Source organism: Meleagris gallopavo, chromosome 5 (assembly GCF_905368555.1).
Source record: "Meleagris gallopavo chromosome 5, MGAL_WU_HG_1.1, whole genome shotgun sequence".
NCBI lineage: Eukaryota > Metazoa > Chordata > Aves > Galliformes > Phasianidae > Meleagris > Meleagris gallopavo.
The window spans coordinates 17,723,415-17,745,714 of record NC_139408.1 but is presented as its reverse complement, the minus strand read 5'-3'; the positions used below and the strand labels follow the sequence as shown (position 1 = coordinate 17,745,714).

Sequence of the window (22,300 nt, the reverse complement as noted above, 5' to 3'; positions counted from 1 at the left end):
GTTTGTTTGTTTTACTTTTAGTCTGATTTATGCCTCAGAATGCATTATCTTAAACTCTGTTTAGCTGTGTCTGTCTCTGGCTATAAGGCTGATATTTCTATTTTATGGAAATCCTGTAATTTCCAACTAATACTGATATTTTTGTTTTGCTAAAATCAGGCCCTGCAGCCCTAGTAAGGAGCTGAAAATCTTTGGCAAAGATGAATAATATGATTTCAGTAATCTTCAACATTTATAAAAATAAGAGCACTTGTGAATTGGTAGATAGGCTAGGACTGTGAGTAAATGAATCTATAAAGTTATTAGTTTTGAAGTGTTTTCATATTTATTCTGCTATTGAGGTCTCTATAAGATATCATACTCACTGTGGTAGAAATGTAATGGTGATATATGCATCAGATAACTCATTTTAAAGCAAGCCTTTGAGCTACTGCACAAGAAGAATTCAGCCCAATAGAGGTGGTTAAACTCTTCTTGCCTTTCCTAATGCATTTGATGAATGTGGTGATATCGAATGTGTAGAAAGGGAAGCAGTAAGTAGATAAATATTGTGCATTACTGATGTAGTGTGCTTAAATCTTGTATAATTATTTTCTTTTGAAGTATGTTCTGATGAAATATGAAATTATTTATAATTTTGCCAGTTTAACATATCTTTGAGAATTAGAAATATCCACTATCATCTGCTATGCTTGCAGATAATCAAGAACGGATAGACCACAACAGATGAAATGAAACGTTGAATAATCAAGGTGTATTTAAAAAAGAAATAATATTTAAACTGCAATTGCAAATTAAAATCAAAGTAGTGTTATGCCACTGCAAGACAGGTCATATCTTCCTTCTGCCGTCCTTTTAATCCTTCATGTTCCCCTGTAAAAACATCAGCAACAGAATACAACACTTCTCAGGTAACACCTCGAAACTTAATAAAAGATAGATGAAGCAGAATGAATGCTTTTTTCTAGTCAACCTTATTTATGACAAAACTTGATATTTCATTTGATTACATTTTTATCATAGAATTGTAATTATATTGAAATGTATTTAAGAACATATTAAATTATATATTATTAAATTATATTTAAGAAAGTAAAGGATTAAAGCTATCAGTTATTTCCTAGGTCAAAGTATCTCCTGAGCACATGGTAAGTTGTAAACCAATAAAATAAGTTTAACACAATTGTATTAAAAGCATGGGAGATATCTATAAGTACTTGAGGACAATAAAATAAAGGCAAGCAGGAAAGCACTCCTCAGAGTAAAAGCTGTCAACAGCTGCGGAGTGGAAGTGGTGATGTCAGCAGAGTAGGGGGTTTGTTTCTGGGGGTTCACTTGCCACAGATTCTGCTTGTGTGCTCTGGAGTTGCCAGCTGCTAGTCCCTTCTCCATTATTTTATCACTCTCCCATCACACACCCCAAAATACCCTGATATCAGTACTTGAGCCTTGTCTGAAAAACTGCTGGGAAAGACAAACCCAGTGGTAATTTTAAATAATTCATGACTGACCACAGTGGAGCTGGACAGGACCCAATTCTGCTGTGCCTGTCTTGCTCACTTGGTCATGCCACTGCAAGATGCTGTCACAGCAGCTTTAATGGCACTGCCAGCCAGCGATGACAAATACAGGCCATTGCAGTGTCAGTCCTCACGTCTGAGGATTTATTCACAGAAGCACAGCCAAATCCTCTGCTTCGGCTAGTCCTCTCTGCTCTGATTAAATGAGCGCACAACGAGGACTGGTTGACTACAGTGTCTGCTCAGTTAAAAACAGTTGTGAATTCAAAGTCTTCTGGCTCCTACTTGGTGCTTTACACTGTTGAAAATTTTTGCCACATACTATTGAAATGTCCAAGAAGACATCATAAGCATATAAAGTAATTGTGGTTTATGCATTTGCTAATAAAAATTCAGGATTGAAACACTCATGAATGACATGAATTTGTTAGTTGATTTGTGTTCGTGGGATCACAGGTGATGTTTGGATGTATGCTGAGTTTGCCAGGATAAGTAAGTTTAGTTGAAGAAGACAAACTGCAGCCATTTTCTATGGATGGCCTCAGGACTTCTAAAGGATGCCAGCGGACACTGATGAGTTGAGCAGTGCAGAAGCAACAGTGAGGTTACAGAATTTTTGGCAGCTCATACTGGTGAATTTCATTTAAGATCAAATTAGTAAATAAATTCGAAAACAGCATTGCTCACTGGTTGAGGGGAGAGATTGTCCTGCCGTACTCTGCACTTGGTGTGGCCTCATCTTAAGCACTGTATGAAATTTTGTGCATCTTAACATAGGAAGGATATCAAACTGTCAGTGAGCATCTGAAGGAGGGCTACGAAGATTGAAAAGGTTCTGGATGGCAAGAGGTATGATGAGCAGCTGAGATACCTTGGTCTGCTCAGCCCAGAGCAGAGGAAGTTGATGGGAGGCCTCATAGTGATCTGCAGCTCCACACAGGGAGTGGAGGTCAGCACCGAGTTCTGCTCTCTGGTGTTGGCAACAGGACCTCAGGGAACAGTATGGAGTTGTGTCAGGGGAGGATCATATAGGGTGTTAGGAAAAGGTTCTTCATCAGAGGTGGTGGATATGGCTCCAAGCTTGATAGAGTTCAAGGATTATTTGGACAACATCCTCAGACATAGGGTTTGGGTGGTCCTCTGTGAAGCCAGAAGCTGGATTTGGTGATCCTTGTGGTGCTCCTTTCAACGTCTTTCAAGATGTTCTATGAAATACTTAAATTCCGAAATTTCATGTTGCTCAGTAGCAGAGAACTTGCAAAGGTTTCTGAGTTTTTCAAGTCCTCTGGTGCCTCACATCAGATAGTTCCTCTCACAAGCTTACCCGAAGATAAACTTATTTTAACTGACTACCATTTTTCTGTGAAATGCTTGCAGACCAGACTGGTCATCAGAACAGCCTAGAACCAAGTGAGTGGTTAAACATGTTGTAACATCCCTTCTTTCACTTGGCTTTTCTAACCGGTTTGCTGTGAAGGCATCTTTTCTTTGAAGAAGGACTTGATCAGTGAAGTTTATGGAGTGACTTGAGATGTCCTGGGTTTTCACCGAGCATGTGTACTAGTTATTATAGAAGAATGAGTGTCTGAAATATAATTCTATTGATGTAGATTTTGTCATGGCTCATTCACATGAATTCACACAGATTTAGTGTATATATACAACAGTTGTAAATTTTATAGTATAAGACATTGTTTGAATGTTTTGTCATAATTCAGATTTTTTCTCTCATTTTGCTTTGCAGAAATGCATTAGATTTAACCCAGAAGCTTCAGTGTGGGTTGCAAAGCAACGAATTTTGTGCACTTTGAATCAGAGTTTGAAAGATGTCCTGAATTATGGACTGTTCCAGCCAGCAAGCAATGGTAGAGATGGAAAGTTCTTGGATGAGGAACGACTTCTCAGGGAATATCCACAGCCAGTGAATAAAGGAGTTCCTTCCCTAGAGGTATTTTTATATGGAAAATCTGAAATAAGGTTGTATTGCTCTGATACAGATTATACAGTAAATTATATTTGAGGTTTCTGTGTGCACCTGAATTGCATTTGGGAAACAGCAATCAGCAAGTATGAACTCAAACTCTTTCTCTCAGAAATGCTGGTGTTTGCTTGCTGGTGGAATTACTCTACATGTCACCCCCAAGGTCTGCAAAGAATCAGAACCTTGGGGAGATTTGATTTGGGGTCTTTTGTCTCCTGAGGACATAGGAGATGTGTTTTAGGAGAGTAGTCTGTGATTTAAGAAAGAATTGTAAGGTTCTGGATTAAGATTTTTGGTATGTGATTAGGTTTACATGAATAGGGTAACAGTTGCTTAATAATAGCCATTTGTCTCCTGCTGAAGGAGGGTCCTTCTGTCAGGAAGCTAGGCACAAAACTAGCATTTAATTAATGTTAGTATTGATTGTATGATGGTACATCATCCAGTAATAATCTGTAGTTAATAAACTTTCCCCAGTATGACACAAATGAAAGAAAAAAGAACCAGGGTCCAGAGAGAGTTTTGAGTCCTGTATTGTCCAGCAGTTTATTTTCTGAAAGTCGATCTCTGATGTTCATATTATAGCCATAAGCAAAATAAATAACTGCACTATTTTCTCTGCCATGTTTGTTGCAGAGTTTTGTTTAATAAGCGTTCAGTTGGTAAAATTCTTCTCACCGCAGTTTAAAGGTTGTAATGTGTGGGTTAAAAGTGGGCTTTTATAGAATCTGGTATTAAAGCTTCCTACAGTGTAGTCTTCTCCAGCAAATGTGCTGCATTCTTTGAACTGTGTATATTATGATGAGATAATAACAAATTATAACTATGTAAACCCCATGATTTTGGCCACAGATGTTTCCATGCTAGCCGAAGGGTAGCAAACTGCACATAGAGGCTGAATTTCAGACAAAAGAGACAATCCTGTGACCCTCACCCACAGGACCAGTCCCATTAAACATCAGGAGAACCATTCCCGTGTTCTGCCCATGTTGATTTTACAGGAGTTGTTTCTGAAAATTTAAATTTTAGAAGTCCTCAGCTGATATTTTGAAATGTGTATTTTTTTTATTTAACATGACTCTTTAGGCCTTCTTTCTGTCTGAGACCATAAATAAAAGTGCTGAGATGCCCTCAGGAGTAAGTTCCTTTCACTGTAATTCTTGCCTATTTATGTAGATTCTGGAGACTGATCTCATTTCCCATGTAATTCCACTCATCTCAGTACATTTATATAAGATAGACATTTTGCTTACATGAACTATACAACTATAATAACACATTTTTTATGCATAGGTCTGATTGTAGGTGAATATTCAAAATAAAATAGTAAGTCTTTTTTACGAATATTACTTGAATCTACATCACTTTGGATAATCCTTTCTGGTAAAGTCAGAAATGTTTTTATTGCTAGTTTTTAAGCAAAATATGACATTTTAAATTTTTGTATATTTGTTTGTTGTTTCTTCCCTCCAAGTTTCGATACAAGAAAAGAGTGTACAAACAGTTCAATCTTGATGAAAAACAGCTGGCCAAACTTCATACAAAGGTATGCCCAGTTTACTGGGGAAGTTAGTAAATGCCTACTCAGAAAACTAATGTGTCTGAGAAACTGGAAATAAGTAGTTCATTGCCACCTGAGTGAATTGCAGAACAACAAGCAACGTGTTTCCCACACTGATGGGGATGTGAATTGTGATCTGTGAATTTTGCTCACAGAAAAATATCCGTGTTTGACTCTTATACACGTGTACAAGTAATATCTAATGAACATTACTACGCAAATATAGTGTGTTTTTAGCATGCTGCAAAAACGTGATCCATGTCTTCAGACTCATTTGCTGATCCAAACAATAATGATTACCTTACCAATCTAATTTCTTACTAAATTAATATTTTATTCATTTTTTGTTAAAACTATCAACAACTGAATCTTATTGCATTTGATTCCTGAACTTTACAAACTGTAGGATATATTACTATGGTAAAAATTTGGGTTCTTCAAGAGTGTGAATTAGTTAAATGATGTCAATGTATATATAGTGACAGAATATTTCACTTTAAGTCAAAAATTTCCTTTCCAATTAAAGGATGATTCATTTGTCACTCTTTATTTCAGGCTAACTTGAGAAAATTTATGGATCATGTGCATCATCTCTCAGTGGAAAAAATCACAAAAATGTTGGACCGAGGACTGGACCCCAACTATCATGACCTAGAAAGTGGAGGTCAGAACAATAAAAGTAGCAGCATAACATAGTACCTTGGGTTTGCTCAGCCTAAATTGATTAACAGGTTAAATCTCATGCCTTCTATCTGTTGCCTTTGCATCTTCAGCCTAAAGGTATCTTTATGGTTTTGCTGGCCAAGGGAGGAAAATAATCATTCATGATTTTCTTTGATCAATACTTTTAGCTTAATATAAGATTTTAAAGCAAATGCTCATTATTTTATAAATCTGATCATTCCTTTTTCATGTGTATACTATTCTCTTCTTCAGAAACACCACTAACTTTGGCAGTTCAACTTGACAATGCAGTAGAAGTGATAAAAGCTCTGAAAAATGGAGGAGCACATTTAGACTTCAGAGCCAAAGATGGAATGACAGCTCTGCACAAAGCAGCTAGAGCCAAAAACCAAGTAACCCTCAAGGTGAATACTTTCAGCAGCAAATTATACATTACTTTATGCAGAAAAAGATATAAAGGAGAATGCTTTCAGTTAATTACTGTATCATCCTCAATGGATCCATTAAGTTGTGTTTGTTCTAGTGCGTTATAGGCTTTCAAATCTTATGATTTGCTTTCAATAAGGGGTCTTTTTACTTCTGATTCTTGGATAGGAAAAAAAAAGTAGTGCAGTGTTAACTTATTCACTGATTGGGATTGACATAGATTGGGACAGATCTGCTTGAGGAAATAGCGATAGTGTTATTACTGCTTATCTCTTGGGAAGCAAGTGCCAGTAATATGGATTATGCATTGTATCTTTACAGTCTTTTCTGTTTTCTTTCATATTTTAACAAATATTCTTAAATCACCTTGATAAACTAGATTCAATCTTATGTTTATGGCACTTACTTATTTCCTTTTGACAGATATTCAAATTACGTGGTATTTTTGATAAAGTATTCTGTAAATGAAGAAGTAAATGTTTTTCAAAGGTGACGAAGCATTTTCAGACAGCGAGTTCTGAAATTTATGTAATATGGAAACCATACATTGTCATTCATCTTTACAGATTCCTTTAGGTTCTACTTCTTTTGAGGTCATTCCTCGCTTAACTTACTCTTTATCACAGCCTATTATTTTAGCTTTTAAATAAATGAGCTATAAATAGACATGACAAATATCACCTTCTAATTACTTTTTCAGGGAGAAAAGCCCCTTTTCACTTATAAGTCCCTTGAAAAAGCACTGTTTCTGTTTGTTTTCAGACTCTTTTAGAGCTTGGAGCATCTCCTAATTACAAAGACAGCTGTGGCCTGACACCGCTGTACCACACTGCAGTTGTGGGGGGGGATCCGTACTGTTGTGAACTGCTTCTTCATGAACACGCTACAGTTAGCTGCAAAGATGAAAATGGATGGCAAGAAATTCATCAGGTAGGGAAGTTTACTTTTTGTTTAGAATTCAAATTGTACTGGGAAATATACTCTTCCTGTACATTCTATGTGCAGAAACATACTGCATACGTTCTGTGACTAAATGAATACCATTTGTATACATTCAGCCCTTGCACATTTAAGTATGGAATTATTGATTATTGCTTTGCATCTTGCTTTTGCAAACGCTTACTGTGGATTTTATTGCAGAAATTGCTGCCGGCTGCTAATGCTATTTATCCAAAGGACACTTGGGTATGTGAGTGTCTTAGAGACACTCTAGTTAAAAAAAAAGAAAAGGAAAAAAAAAAAAGTAAATTGATCTTTTGTTAGCAACTAAATTCTAATTTCCCTGGTAAAACTTCTTGTCTGTTAAACATACTTTCTTCTTTCTCTTTGGACTTTACAGGGAAGATTTAGATTCAGGATCCTGCTGCTAGAATCATGTAGTATGTTGTATTGCAGGTAGTTGAATCCTCGCAAACTCTTAATCTGAGTTCAGTTTTAATCCCTTGCATATATGGAAACTGAGGCTCTAATTGTTTTTCTTCTGCTGTTTGCACATGATGTTCTTTGTCTTATAAATTCCATGGGTGGATAAAAATGAGAATATGCTCTATGAAAACAAACAAACAAACAAAACTCCCCCCAAAACTCCTTACATTCCTACTTAGGTTATCTAGGCTCAGTTTCTCTTCTATATAAAGTTCATTTAGTATACAGCTTTGTTTCTTCTTCTTCACTTGAAAGAAATGGAAGATGGTTTTGTTACCTGGTTTGGGGAAAGAATCTGACAAAAAGTTTTTTGTACTGTGTATGTGCGTTTAAATCTGGATTGTTTGGATCCATCTCTAGTAAGAAGTAAAAAAGAATTAATGCACTGTCATCATTTCTGAGCCTGTGAAGGAAATTGATTGTATAGATTGAAGCATATAGATTGCTCTGAAAGTAATGCCTCCTATTTATTCCATGGAAACTACAGCAGTTATAGAGAGAACAAAAACACTATTTGATAGAGCAAATTCCCATCTGCAAAACACTACTTTTTCAATTCAGTAATCATGAAATCATGCAGATGAGCTGATCAAGATACTCTTCATTTCATGATGTGACTATTGTGCATAACCACCCGGAGTGTGACTTGTCTTTCATGACACAGTCACCACTGCTGAAACACACTACTCACCACCTCACTGTGCTCACATACACTGGTCTCCATAAGCATTCAGCAAGCATCGATGAACATCAATGATTGCAATTGTTTCCACATGGAGGAATTCAATTGCACACCTTTGCTTCTTATGCATGTCCGTGTTGGATTCCATTTTCTCACACTGCCCCTCTGCTGCCATCTGTTGCACAGCAACAAAATGGAATGGAATATTGGTGGGAAGGTTCAACCTCTCTGTCATACCACCGGTATCTGCTTCTGATGCTGTCAGCCAAATCATAATAAAGGCATTACTTATGGAGCAGCCATTCTCCTAGCATTCATCAGTGAATTAAGGAAGACAGTGACATGATGCAATCACATATGTTGTCTGCGTGACGAGGGCAAGGTTACTTTGCATGGCAAAGAAATACTTCTTAGCAAATGTGCTTTTAATTTTTTTTAGAAAATCTGCAGAAAATAAGCCTCCAAGCTGTCCTTGTAGTAATGACAAAAAGGTAAAGTGCTCTGCTGTGCTGTTATAGGAGTAAACTAAACATCCTCTTGATATACTCATCCCTTTCTGTTGACTATAACAGGGAGCCCTCATTAACAGTTTGGACAGCTCATCTAACATGTATCCCACTGATAAGGGAAATGCATTTCCCTTGTATTTGTTGTCTTCCAGAGCTCCCAAAAAGTGGAGAAAACATTTCTGTCAGATTAGCAAAGAGAGGAAGAGGGTCAAATCCTGCTCTAGCAAGGAAGCAAGGTGAGGGAAGGTCCTGGCTTTAGTCCAGCTTGTCGTATTAAGAATAGAAAGTTGGACACCTGTACATTCATATCCGGATGTTGACTGACTTTTAGAAACTGGACAGAGCTGATAGCAAAATATGGATCATTGTACATTTGGTCTAATGTCCCCTGCAGTCAGAAACACAGCTTTGATTTGGTTCTGTTTCTCCGTTTTGTAGTTTCAGTTGCTTCCTTTCTGTTGTTCAACCTTAAACCATTCTGTTCAAACATCAGCTGACATGATTTTGGCAAATAATCTGTGAATAAATAAACTATTTAACAAAATACTGGGGAATTTTCTTTCTACATGATGAAATTGAAATTAGAGGATGATGTGGTGGTTAATGTATTAGCCTGGGATTAGGGAAATCCAGTTCACTCCCAGATGTGTCACATTTAATCTTGTGTTCAGCAGTACACTTAATTCTTCTGATTCAAATTGCAAGATGTGCAGGTGATATAATCCCCAGTGAAGTCAGTGTAATTAGGTACCTACAGCAGAATATTGTATATAAGCATCTCTCAGCTTAGATTCTGTGTTATTGTATGGGAAAAATACTGATTTGAAACAATGTCAAGGTAAATATATTTTGAACTTTAAGATGCTCCATTGGTGCACTGTAGAGAGGAGGGGAGGCAAGAACATGAGACTGATGAATGAATAAATGTGATTTTTCTCAAAGTTCTTTGCTAATCAGGGAAGTTTAAAATTTTAGTGTAGTCTCTTTCTTTATGTTTATTTCCAACTATTCAAAGTCTAATGTTTTATCTGAAACAAGGTCTAATTCAAGGTCTAATGGTATTCAAGGTATTCAAGGTCTAATGTTTTATCTGACTGAAAGTAACATTTGACAGTGTTAGAAGTTAAGTGGCAAAACACTTGAAAGGAACGCTCTTTAGGATCTTGTGTACATGGTGCATTTGCTTACATCACAGAATCTGAAAATGTTAACTACTTTGACCTCATTTTCCCAAACCTTGAGCAGAATTTGAAAATCTGATTGTCTTTAGTGCCATCTAGTGGACAACTTCCCAAAGATTTGCTTGACAAAAATCTATTTTCAGTCAACCGTCAAACATTATGAGCATAATAAGAATATTGGTTCCGTTTATGTATCCTATCTAGGAATATATTATAAAAATATCAACATTTGCATTTTACTGATAAGTTACAGTTAAGGATATGCTTAAACTTTTGCACAGATTTGATGTACCTGAAATGCACATAACTCAGTTCAGAGATGTATATAGATATGAGTCTTGTCATGCAGTCCAGGGGTGGTTTTGAAAGTTATGTCCAAGTAAAGTAGTATCTTCTCTGATAAAAAGACACTGACCTGGAATGCTTAGCTGATGCAACTAGGTCGTATAATAATGGAGACATTAACACATCTCTTAATAGGCTTGCCGATATGGACATGTCCAACATCTGGAACACCTCCTCTTCTATGGTGCCGACATGTGTGCACAGAACGCGTCGGGAAACACAGCACTGCACATCTGTGCTCTTTACAACCAGGTGAGCAGGCACCCACCTTCCCTGCTTTTGAACAGTGGTCCCAGAAACTAGAAAATACATAGTTAAGCACATTGTACTCTATTATTATTTTATTCACTAATTACATACGAAGGCTGCTCATCTATGGTAGCAAGATTATACCTATCCACTGGAAAAGCTGTCAACACCATGTATTACTGAACTACATTTTTTAGTATCATATCCGAGGATTTATTTCCTCTTCAGGATCGATTGCTGTTTTGTTGGAATTTAAATTAGAATTAAATAAGAAATACTTAGAAAATACTGTGGAGATATATCTCTAGATTGTACAGAAGATACCCAATTCCTTGCTGTTTACAGCTTGTATAGTCATTTGCAAATAAAAAACCATTTTGATTTGATAGCATTCAACATGCTTTACATGTATTGTGGAGAGGGAATGAGTTTTACAACTGTGTTAAAATACAGCATGTACAGTGTTGCATTGAATTAAAAAAAAACAAGTCACGAGATGTGACTGTAACTAACAAAACAGCTGTTAAAGCATCTGCTCCTTAATTAATTACCATCTTGCCTTTTCTGAAGTCTTATCAAAGCAGATTCCTCAAGTATGTCTAAAATAACCTCGACAGTTTTAAAAATAGGTTTTGGAGAATAATTTGACAATTTTCAAGTCTGCTGGCTTGATGTGTGTGTCATTATTGAAATAAATTCATAAAGTCCTCTTGTACAAATCTTCTTCATTAATGCCGATTATTGTTTGAAGTATGCAGCATATCAGTGGGTAATGTGCCACTATGGGATTGCTTGTTGCTCAGTCTGCAAGCTTTAACAGGCCATTAAGTACCCAGAGCAACTAGGTTAAGGTTAGCATGTTTTCTTCACTTCTGTAGTCACTCAAAGGTTCTGTAAGTTAACACTTTTCAAGATTTCTATCCAGAAAAGTAAAATTCACATTCTCAGCAAAAATTTTACTTGTAAGCTTCCCATCAGGAACTTAATACACAACTAACTTTAAGCTCTTCTGCTGAGTATTTTAAAAATACATTTTCAAACTTCATTTATTTCATTTTTCCCAAGTAAGAATTTTGAAGTTTGGATCATAGTGCACATATAAACTTAAAAACCTGAACTCATCTCTCTCTCATATTTTTTAAAATTTTATATTATTTTAATAACTTACTGCAATATTTCAATAGCCATAGCTGCTTACAAGACCACAAACTTTTAGCAAAGGTTATACAGTATGAAAATTGGAATTTTCTTTGTACAGATGTATTCTTTTGTCCTCGGTGGAAAAAAATCATTCTGTGGAACACTTAGAGGTTCTCACTGAAATTTCATCTACAAATCATGGGTATTTTTGAAGCCAGTTAAATTTGGCTCTGAGTTGGAGTTTTACTACCATGCAATGATTTTCTTTCTTTAATTAGGAATATGTAAAAATAAACATTTTTTTGTCTAGGTACTGTGAACCGTAACCTCTATTAATGTTTTCAGTGTCCTTTTTATTCGAAAGTTGTTAACTAATGTAGATGGAAGGAACTGTGACTTTTTTTGGCTGAAGAGGACAGGAACAGCAAAATTCTTTTTTCCTTTTGATTCCTGTAGATGGAGTCATTATCCATTGAATTTTTCTCTTCCAGCTTTCCCCAGGGCATTTTCTCAGGATTTCAGTAATTCTGTTTTCCTAAGTTCCAGCTAAATGCTCATCTGAATATATTCTTGCTTTTTAAAGTTGTTTTTTGTTTTGTTTAAAATTCACTCATATAGAGCACAGAAAAAATAGTAAAAAATATGAGATTTTACATATTTATCTAGGTATTTTTATTTTTAGAGTTACAGATAATATACCTTAAGTACAGATATTGGTACAAGCAAATGCGACTATTAATTATACAGTAGAAATCCTTGTGATGAGAAAACAAAAATGTTGTGAAATATGACAAGGTATGTATAATGTCCTAAGATCATAGAATCATGGAATGGTTTGGGTTGGAAGTGACCTTTAAGATTGTCTAGTTATAGCCCCCTGCTATAGGCAGGGACATCTCCCTCTAGACCAGGTTGCCTGGCCTTGAATTCTTCCAGGGAGGGGACATCCACAGCCTTGCTCCTGTGTCAGTTTCTCACCACCCCCAGAGCAAAGAATTTCTTTCTAATATCTAGTCTAAATCTACTTTCTTTAAAACCATTTCCCCCTGTCCTGTTGCTATATGCTCTTCAAAAAAGTTCCTCTCCAGCTTTCCTGTAGGTCCCCTTCCGGTACTGGAAGGCCACTGTAAGGTTCCCCTGGAGCTTCTCTTTTCCAGGCTGTAGAGTCCCAGCTCTTTCAGCCTGTCCTCGTAGGGGAGGTGCTTCAGCCTTCTGATAACCTTTGTGGCCCTCCTCTGGACCTTCTGGACCTGCTCCAACAACTCCATGTCCTTCTAGTGTTGGGAACTGAACACAGTACTCCAGGTAGGGTCTCATGAGAGCAAAGTAGAGGGGCAGAATCACCTCCCTCGAAACTGCTGGTCACACTTCTCTTGATGAAACCCAGGATATGATTGGCCTTCTGGGCTGCAAGCACACACTGCCAGCTCATGTTAAAACTTTCATCAGCCAACACCCCCAAATACTTCTTTTCGGGGCAGCTCTCAAGCCATTCTCTGCCTAACCTGCATATGTGCTTTTGCTTGCTCTGACCCAGGTGCAGACCTGATGAAGATGAACAATAAAGATGACACATAGGAAATACAGTCAGAAAGTCTAGCATTTGAAAAGCAGGCTAGAACCACAGAAGGTTTCTGGCAGGTTACAACTGGTTATATTTTACAACAGTGTAGACTAGTGACTTCAGGGTACTATGTATTAATTAAAAAAAAGAAATGTTTTCAAATGATTTCATTTGCAGATTTCTGCAGTTCAGAAGGATTTAATTCATGCATTTCTCTTTTCCGTACAAGAAAGATCATATTTAGTTTGCTCTATTAACTATTAATAATTTTATAGGGAAGAGAGAGAAAGTAAGCCTCAAGACTCATCAGTATAGTATAGATAGCCAGCCCAAATAATTCTGGGTAAAAAAAAATAAAAAATACGACTCATACATTAAATGTTTAACACTCATAGTAGAAATGCTAAGTCACAACTTGAACCAGTGAATGAGCATCTGATGGGCAGGCAGGGTCAACAAAGGGGAGCTCAGGTGTATGCAATGTGCCTGAGTGACCAGAAGGGGTGGAGCCAAAATCCACCCCTTCCCAGACCTCATTTAAGTGTTGGCAATGCTTCTCAAGGTAAGCAGCTTTTCCTTTTTTTTTTTTTTTTTTCTTCCCTCTGTGCCCTTGGCTCTTAAATTTGAGCAAATCTTCACTTGCTGTAGCTTTGTACCTCGGTTTTCTGCTGTTATTGCTGTGCTTTCCATTATGTTACTGAAATGAATGGAAACCAAAATAACAAAAATGCCTCCCCTCCCTTTTCTCTCTGCCCCCCTCTCACTTCCCCCAAAACAGCAGCAAAACATCTGAAACAAGAAAAATAGGAGGAAACAAACTCAAACCCAACCATCAAACAGAATAAGCGAATGTGTAAAACTGCTTTGTTTAATTTTTAGCAGAAGAGGGGTATGCCCTTTATTGCAGATACCTTACTGATCCTTTAACAGTACTCTTTTTTTCCTACAAAATAGGCAAAAACGGCATGGGAGCCAATTCCGTTGTTAACGAATATGTTTTCTGAAAGATCTAATCTGTTAAATATGAAATTTTAAAGGTACAGTTTCTTAAAAAAAATGAATAAGATGTATACAACTTACATTCCTCTACTTTTTTTTTTTAATATAAATTTGCAAATTATTTCTACTCTAACACATTTCAAAGAATGTAAACCCTGTCAAAAATACTAAAAATGCTACTTTAGTAACTTCATTTCTTAGACTTGTATACATATTTGATGTTGCTTATCTAAGAAAATACATACCAAATGTATCTCATAGCATCAACCTCTCTTCAGAATTGCTATTAAGTAATTTACTTTTCTACCATTTTCAGGAGAGCTGTGCCAGGGTGCTGCTATTCCGTGGAGCAAACAAGGAGATTAAGAATTACAACAGCCAGTCTCCATTTCAGGTAAAAAACAAATAAGCGCACACACAAACACACACACACACACACATACACACACAAAACAACAACAAAACAAAACAAAAATGAATGCCCTTTCTTCCTGCTGCACATCAATGTTTGTATTTTTTGTAGACATTGTTCACACAACCACACCAGCCCATTCCAACAACAATGAAAAACCCCCCAACTCTTACTTTTCTTTAATGTGGTTTGTGGATTCTTCCTTCCATGGATGTGGTGCCAAAGAACTGGGATATGTTTCAAGGACAGGGTTGAGTTGAGTGCCCTATCAGTCGAAATAGTTGAATTGTCATCTCTGTCTCTGCAAGGAAAGTCTTTCTCTGGATCAGTCAAAATTTGCTAGATGTTTTTTCATTATTTGCTTATATTAAAGTACTTTCAGAAAGCTTAATTAAAAAACTAAATGGAAGAAAATTGTCCAAAAGAGTTGCCAGGTATGTCTGACAACCTTAAGCCCTTATTTCTGAAGCAGCCTTAATTAGTCTGGTTTTCAGTGAAACATTTGTAACACAAACTGGCATGTGAGAAATAGAGATGAAAGCTGCAATGTTTTAAGAAAAAGTAACGGAAAAATCTATTCTGCAGAAAAGGGTGCTTCTGGAAGAGTGATGGTATAGTTGCACTAAGTGGAACTGTCTTCTTTTGAAACTTGTGGGGACCATTTCTCAAAATCAAGTATTCTTTAAACAATAAGAAATCCTGACTTACCTTTGCACACTCTGTCTCCCATTACTGGTCCTTAATTAGATAATATTGTCTAATAATAATAATAATAATAATAATAATAATAATAATAATAATAAACCCACACACACATGCATGCAAGTGCCAGAAGAAAGCCACCCATGAAATAAAACACTTTTTCTCTCATTCTTTGACAAATGAAATTGATGGAATATTTGCTATGTCCATGTAGGTCTCTAAGTTAGTTTCTCAAAGTCATTAATGCCTGCAAGTATCAGACTCTTGAAAAATAACTTGGTCAAAATAATCCCACATTTGTTTAATTAGTTCTGTAATTTGAAGCTTTTCTGGACATAGTTTGTGTCTCTCAAGCTTCAGAGTTCTGCCTGCAAATTTCAGCCAGATCATTGTTTTCTCTGGGGAGTATTTTACCAGACTGGAGAAATAACATATGAATCTAGGGACCATTTTCAGACTGCTAATAGTTTGACATCTAAATATACACTAAACACAAATTCACAAAGTCGTAGATAATATGTATCACTGCATCTTATATTTAGAGAGTGATTTAACTGGATGATTAAAAAAGGAAAAGAGGAATCTCTAATTTTTCAGTGGGTGAATTCCAGTGTCATTTATTACTTTGAGAGATTAGATTATTTTATTTCTGTATCTGAGATTCACTTTTCCTTTTGTTTTAGGTGATTATGTTGGGAGGTTGGTTGGAAAGCAAAGCAATTTCTGTTTGTCTTCCTCTTTTTACTTAATGCTGCAAATTTGTTACTTTTCCTCTTAAATTATGAAAACACATTGAAAAAGACAGAAAATTAAATCTTTGTAAATGCTAGTATTGATGGGCCTCAAGGAGTGAAGGGTGACTAGATAAAACCAAATAAAATTGGAATAGCAAGTGAGCACAGAGACAGGAGAAACAACCTTAAGAGAAGAGACTAATTGTGGAGGTGCACTTGCCCTTAGGGAATAAAATGCTTCCATTTCTTATCATTTATTATATGCTAACACTTCTGATATTTGGGCTTCTGTCACACCCCCTCCTAGTATAAACAGAAGGACTGAAAATTAGGTTGGCTTTGTTCTATCATTTCCTTTTTTTGAGCGTGTGGATGTGGAAATTGTTTCCATCTTTTTACTTCATTTTGTCTTACTTGTATGTGTAAGGAATATAAGAAATGATCTAGTTTTTCCAAATGTAGTGAGTAGAGAAACCCCAGTGGCAGCATTGTAATAAAGCAGCATTAGAATTAATTCTTTGCCATCTGTCTGATGCTGACCCAGTCGATCAGACACCACAAGTGGAGCTGTTATAAAATTATGCAGAATCCCCTTGAGTTAATAGGATTTTGCATACTAAAATTGTTTACTCATGTAATCAGTAGCAAGGAATGTTGAAGAATCTCATATGTACATAATGAGAACACTTGTAGCTGCACCTTCTATTCCTTTGAGTAACCTCCATTATGTTGTTTTCTGAGAAAAATCTAAAAGGATTCCTTTAAATTACTGCTTACAAAATTGATTGCATGAAAATTGGTCTTTCCGGGAAATACAAAGTATCCATATATCAATACATGTGCATTGTGCATTCAAGGCCTGCAAAAAATGTATTTATTTTGATGAAAATGAGGAGCACGCTTTGACTTTTGTATCTGGCATTTATGGCAGATGAATGTCCTTTAATTTTACCACACATTTAAAAAATAAAAATAAAAAATGGAGCAAGGAACTGTTCACATATTTCCAAACCACGGTGGTGCTTAAAATAAGCATGGGTTTACAAGATCATAAGAAAAAAAGCCAACCCAAGTTAAATTGTATGCCATTAGATTCAGGTATCCCATACTGAGTACTTTGTAGACTTCTCTGCCTGAGATCTGGCTGTCTTTTTTACCATTTCACTGTCTAAAAGAATTAGTATTGGATTGACATTGCCAGGTATCAAAGCCTGGAAAACCTTGTATATGTTTCCTAATTGAATGCATAAGTGTTAATTAGCTACTTTCAAAGAAGCATGCTTCATCCTGACTGATTGCTCAGATCTATTTAGTAATCAGTACTGAATACAGTTTGTGTTATCCAGAGTTGAAAGTCTGCTTTTGACTGTCAACTGTAGTACCTTTTGCTGATAGGATGTACTCTGCAATAACAGAGTATGGGGCAGAAGAAATTCCAGTGTGGTTTTTTTTCCTAATAAGCAATAATGCTGACATAAACTATTATATCATCTCTATTTGTGTTCCAAGTAGATTAGGACAATTCTTGTATCACTGTCCTCAGTATAGGCTTGAGAACCTTTTGCATATTATGTGTTTTGATTAAAAGTGGATAAACAGTTACAGTTAAGATGAAACCTGTGCCACATCATTATGTGCCATTGTTAGTTCTGTTTGTTAATCACTTACTTACCCATCATGTCTTGACTGGGTAATCTAAGTACCGTATATGGTAATTTTTCTGTGCTAACAGAAGGGATAAATCTATCAGCATTACAGAACTGGAAGTGCTAGCTAATAATATGCTGTTATGTATGTATGAGCGGGTTTGTGCTTTCATTCATAGCACTCAACTTGAACGTGCTCTCAACCATGACTGCTGTAAGTACTGCTGATGCCTCCACAGCCATTCGTAGCTTCTGGCAGAGTTTGCCAAACGTGTTTGCCACCATCATATAGTAGATTGAGTTACAATTCTCATAAACTGGATAATGAAATGGTGAACTTCTGTTCCAGATGTAGGTTGGCTTTTAAGTTTCCAGTGATTTTAGGTGTTGTTTTCCCTGTTAATGTTTCTTTTTTATTACTAAAAATATAGACAGAAGCTTGTTTTTTGACCTTCTGGTAGGTGCAAAGAGATGTACTGAAAAACTTCCTAGATGTCCTTTCAAAAAATCCATTATATCTTACCAACATCCATAGATTAATGTAAAATTTCTTACCTGACAATCATTATTCCAGCAACCCAGAAATATCAGTTATCCAGTGTTCACAAGCCATTGATATTGTATTGCGCAAGTTCAAAAGGGCATACACATTGTTTATCATTTTTCTTTTACTTAGCATAAGTCCTGTGTGAATAATTCATATGTTTTCATACTGTCTATAAACACTTCCAAGCTTAGAGCTAATAGAACTAATAACCAGTGCGTTTAAAGCTCTGAGGAATTTGCATTCAGTGATGTACAGGGCTGTATCTAAGGGTGATTTCTCTCTCAGATGTGCCTTGTTGTTGACCACTGCTGTCTCAAGTCAACATGGTCTTTTAATCTGCAGATATATAGACAGCAGGAAGAACAACGATCTTCCAGTGCAGTTCCACTGCAGGTAGAATTGTTCCTTTCAATGTCCTGGCTGTGCATCCATTTTCAATTGCTCATATTTTTGCCAGATTTTAATCATTTGAAAATAAATTTTCTATGCCTGATTCCTCAGGCTGCATTGTTCAGAAAAACAAAATGATTCAGCTGTTTCTGAGTATGGGTGAAGGAAAACATGTGTTGTTTTTCTCATACTGGAAAACTCTGTTGACCCACCTCTCCTTGTCCCATCTCCCCTGTTGTGTGATGTTGTTTTGTTTTCTTTAATTGCCCTACATGCTGTTAGTGATCTCTGTATTAGTAACACAACAGTGTAAAATGGTTTGCAGCCTGACTCAAATTCAGGGGCTCCAAAACTAGCCTGCATATTTGGAAGCTTGCTAGGGGGATACAGATGTGCAGAATAGGGCACTGGTAAGTAAAAATGGCACTTAAGAACTTGCAAGTGGGTGGATGTATGGGGCTGCTAAATCACGGCCTGAACCTCTGATTAATCACCTGAGGCAAGCAATGAGTCAGCCACGGGAGCACAGGTGAAGGCAATTCACCTGTGCTGCAGGAAGGGGTGGAGCCTGGCTCCACCTCTCCTAGACACATTTAAGAGCTGACTGCCAGTGGGGAAGGATCTCTCTGGAGGTCTGCTCCACTAGTGTCTATTTTGCGAGCCCAGGATAGGGTGAGTGACTTTCTTTCCTTACTCCAATATAATAATTACATCAGCCAAGCTCGTGGATATACCATACCATCTGTATATCCATTGATTATACAGTGGAAAAGTTCAGGACTGGCTGAGAGGCAGTGAAAGTTCAGTAAGAGCAAGATAGATAAGGGTCTTAGGAGGACTTCTATCACCAGTGTCGAAAGAAAAAATAAAAATCAGTTCAGGGAAAATGGGGACCGACTATATGGAAAAGGGGGTCTGAGCTGGAAAGCCAGGGAGGGTAGGGATTCCTCAAGGTGGAAGTACATATGCTAGCAATTAGAAAAAAATTCATCTGTTATCCAGCGTATTACCATAATGACTTCCCAAAGCTCAGTTTTGATTTAGTTTATTTTGCAGAATTTCTTTTTGGTGGAATTTCTAGGCAAAGGACAAGAGGTTGTTTCCAGGTATTTTTGTCTCTGGCTTATTTTTGAAGGGTAAAACTGAGAAAGCAAACTATAAAACTGAAAATCTCTGTTCAGTGCCCGAAGAAGTCATTTTTATAAATACAAAGAAACGTTAAAACATGTAACTGTTGTGTTACTGGAATGTAGTAATTAGAAAAGAACTTCTTTTTTGCCAAGTATTTGTTTTTATATTTTCATCCTAATTCCTTCCCTAAAGCACCTGTGCAAAGAATACATCATTGGATATTGCATGTTATTGGCAAAAGAAGTCTCTTAAAATATCTCTTCTCATGATGCATTCTGCCTTTAGTCAGACCTTAAGTTTATTCCTATTTTTTTCCTGCTTTGAGTGAAATCATTGAATTCATTGTTACGTGTTTGTGTTGGCTTATTTTTTTTATCCATGTTTGGTCACTGATTAGTTACATTTTGTTTTGCAGTACAGAAATAACAGGTAAAAGACAATCTGCTGTAGAAAAGTATGCAGTCTAGTTTACACTTACTCAATATTTGAATATTGATATAAAAGATTCAAAGATGTAATCATGTTTAATAATTGTAGTAGAAGCAAGTATGTTTTCAACTGCATACAAGTGATGATACAAGAACAAAATACAACATGAACTTACATATGCATACTCACCATCATTTTCATAAGAAGAGATTAAAAAATTAAAAAAAAAAAGTCTCATGATGATACACCCAGATGCAAACAATAATTAGTTATGACATGTTTTCTCATCATTTACCTTGAAGTGCTATTTATAGAAGAACACGTGTTCTCATTTGAGAAAAAGGATTTTTGGGAAACCTGTACATCACCTCCAGCATACTTATGCCTTTGTGCTGATATGGTATTTGCTATAATATTAGGGGAATTGTTGCCAAATGAAAATATATCTGAGAATACTGGGATAGAAGATGTTCCCATTAACACTTCCAAGAGAAAAGTGTTCAGTGGGAAGCTAGAAGTGACCTAGGTTGTCAGTAGATTTACTGCTGTTGATTTTTGAGGCATTGACAAGCTGTTAGGCAAAAGCTTCTCCTTGCTTGTGCATGAAGCACTATTACTAAAGGTCAATATTCAGTTCATTATACAGTTGGTGACAACAAAGCAAAATGTCGTATGCTCACTGAGAATGTGGGACAGCAAAGATGCACTGCTTTTGTAACAGAAACTGAAAACTGGGACCTCAGCCCAAAAGGCAGGGAGCACTCAATATTTCACTGGGCAGAAATGGTGGGTTTGTATCCCAAGTACCTTTTCCTTCTCCTTAGATGTTTTTAGCCACCAACCCGGCATGTACACATCTTTTGCTAATACTTTTTCCTGGCTTGGATAAGTTGAATTTGGGAACAGATACAGGAGCAGAATAATATACATGCGTATGTAATGGGATTAAAATCCATTCCCCTTGACCCAGCAATGTTTTGCAGGGTGCTGGCTAATCATTCTCCTCTGTCTTATTCTTTGTCATTTTTTAGAAAAGGGGACAAATTGAAGTAATGTGGTAAAACACAAAGTAATTAAATTATGTGATCATCTTATATCGCAAAAGGCAAAATATTGCCACACTTGGAGGTACTTAAAAATACTTACAGCAGGGTATATCTTCTAAAACAAAACAACAACAAAAAAACCCAATTGTGCAGTAACATCAGCTTTTGTGGCTGTAAACTTATGGAGGAGTGTGCATGAGCTGATTCTTTATACTGTACTCTGTCTGTGATCCCACACCTCTTATCATCCCTTTTGTGCTTTCTCTTCCTGCTCAGGCAGGAGCTGAAGGGCCTCAGGTGTCTGTCCATGCACCAATATTTCACTGGGAAGCAAAGTGTCCCTGAGGTAGCTAGGAGCCAATCTGTTTGTTTGTTTCCACCAAATGGATAAACTTCAAAAAGCTGAGAAGCAGCTGAAACTAGGTTATAAAAGGGAACAAATTAAGCAAACTAAATTGTAAGGGTCACTACCAGTTCTTGCCTCCAAGTGAGAGATGCTGGTGTGCAGTGCAGGCGTGATGAGCTGTCATGGGGAAGGTTGCAGGAGGTAATGTAGATCTCTGTAATTTTAATTTAATTATAGAGTTTGGATAGCCAGACTGAACATTGCTCTTATTATTTTATTCATACTATCTCCTACAAGAGAAGGCAGCAAGGGTAAGTTCTTAACTGGCCGGACTGTAACTGAGCAGTCACGTATCTTGTCTAATCCTTGTAAAAAGGTCAGCTGTGCTGAACTCTATATGTTTTTTGTTGTTGCTTTAAAGAGCACAATAATCTCGTCATTGGAAAATCTTCATTTGATTGTTGTATCTATAAGGAGCTGCTTTTGCATTTTCCTTTCTTTTAGGCAGATTTTATGTCTCCAACTCATCGGAAAAACTCTAAAACAATCCTAAGACCATGATGAACAGGATTAATATAAAATATCCATTTATTTGAATTAAATTGCTGCCAGGGTTTTACATGTATTGAAGTGGAAATATAGATGCTGTAT

The 22,300-nt window shown here is 36.6% G+C and overlaps 1 protein-coding gene across 4 annotated transcripts in view; it reads left to right on the top strand.

Annotated features, from left to right (window-relative positions):
• SHANK2 (SH3 and multiple ankyrin repeat domains 2) overlaps positions 1 to 22,300 on the top strand; it is a 344,905-nt gene that overhangs the window by 46,481 nt on the left and 276,124 nt on the right. For all 4 annotated transcript variants that reach the window (XM_085224519.1, XM_085224521.1, XM_085224520.1 and 1 more), the window contains 7 exons: positions 3,265 to 3,468; positions 4,976 to 5,047; positions 5,618 to 5,726; positions 5,999 to 6,150; positions 6,935 to 7,102; positions 10,450 to 10,566; positions 14,583 to 14,660. In XM_085224519.1, the coding sequence (XP_085080645.1) occupies positions 3,265 to 3,468; positions 4,976 to 5,047; positions 5,618 to 5,726; positions 5,999 to 6,150; positions 6,935 to 7,102; positions 10,450 to 10,566; positions 14,583 to 14,660 (900 nt within the window). The remainder of the gene's footprint in view (positions 1 to 3,264; positions 3,469 to 4,975; positions 5,048 to 5,617; positions 5,727 to 5,998; positions 6,151 to 6,934; positions 7,103 to 10,449; positions 10,567 to 14,582; positions 14,661 to 22,300) is intronic.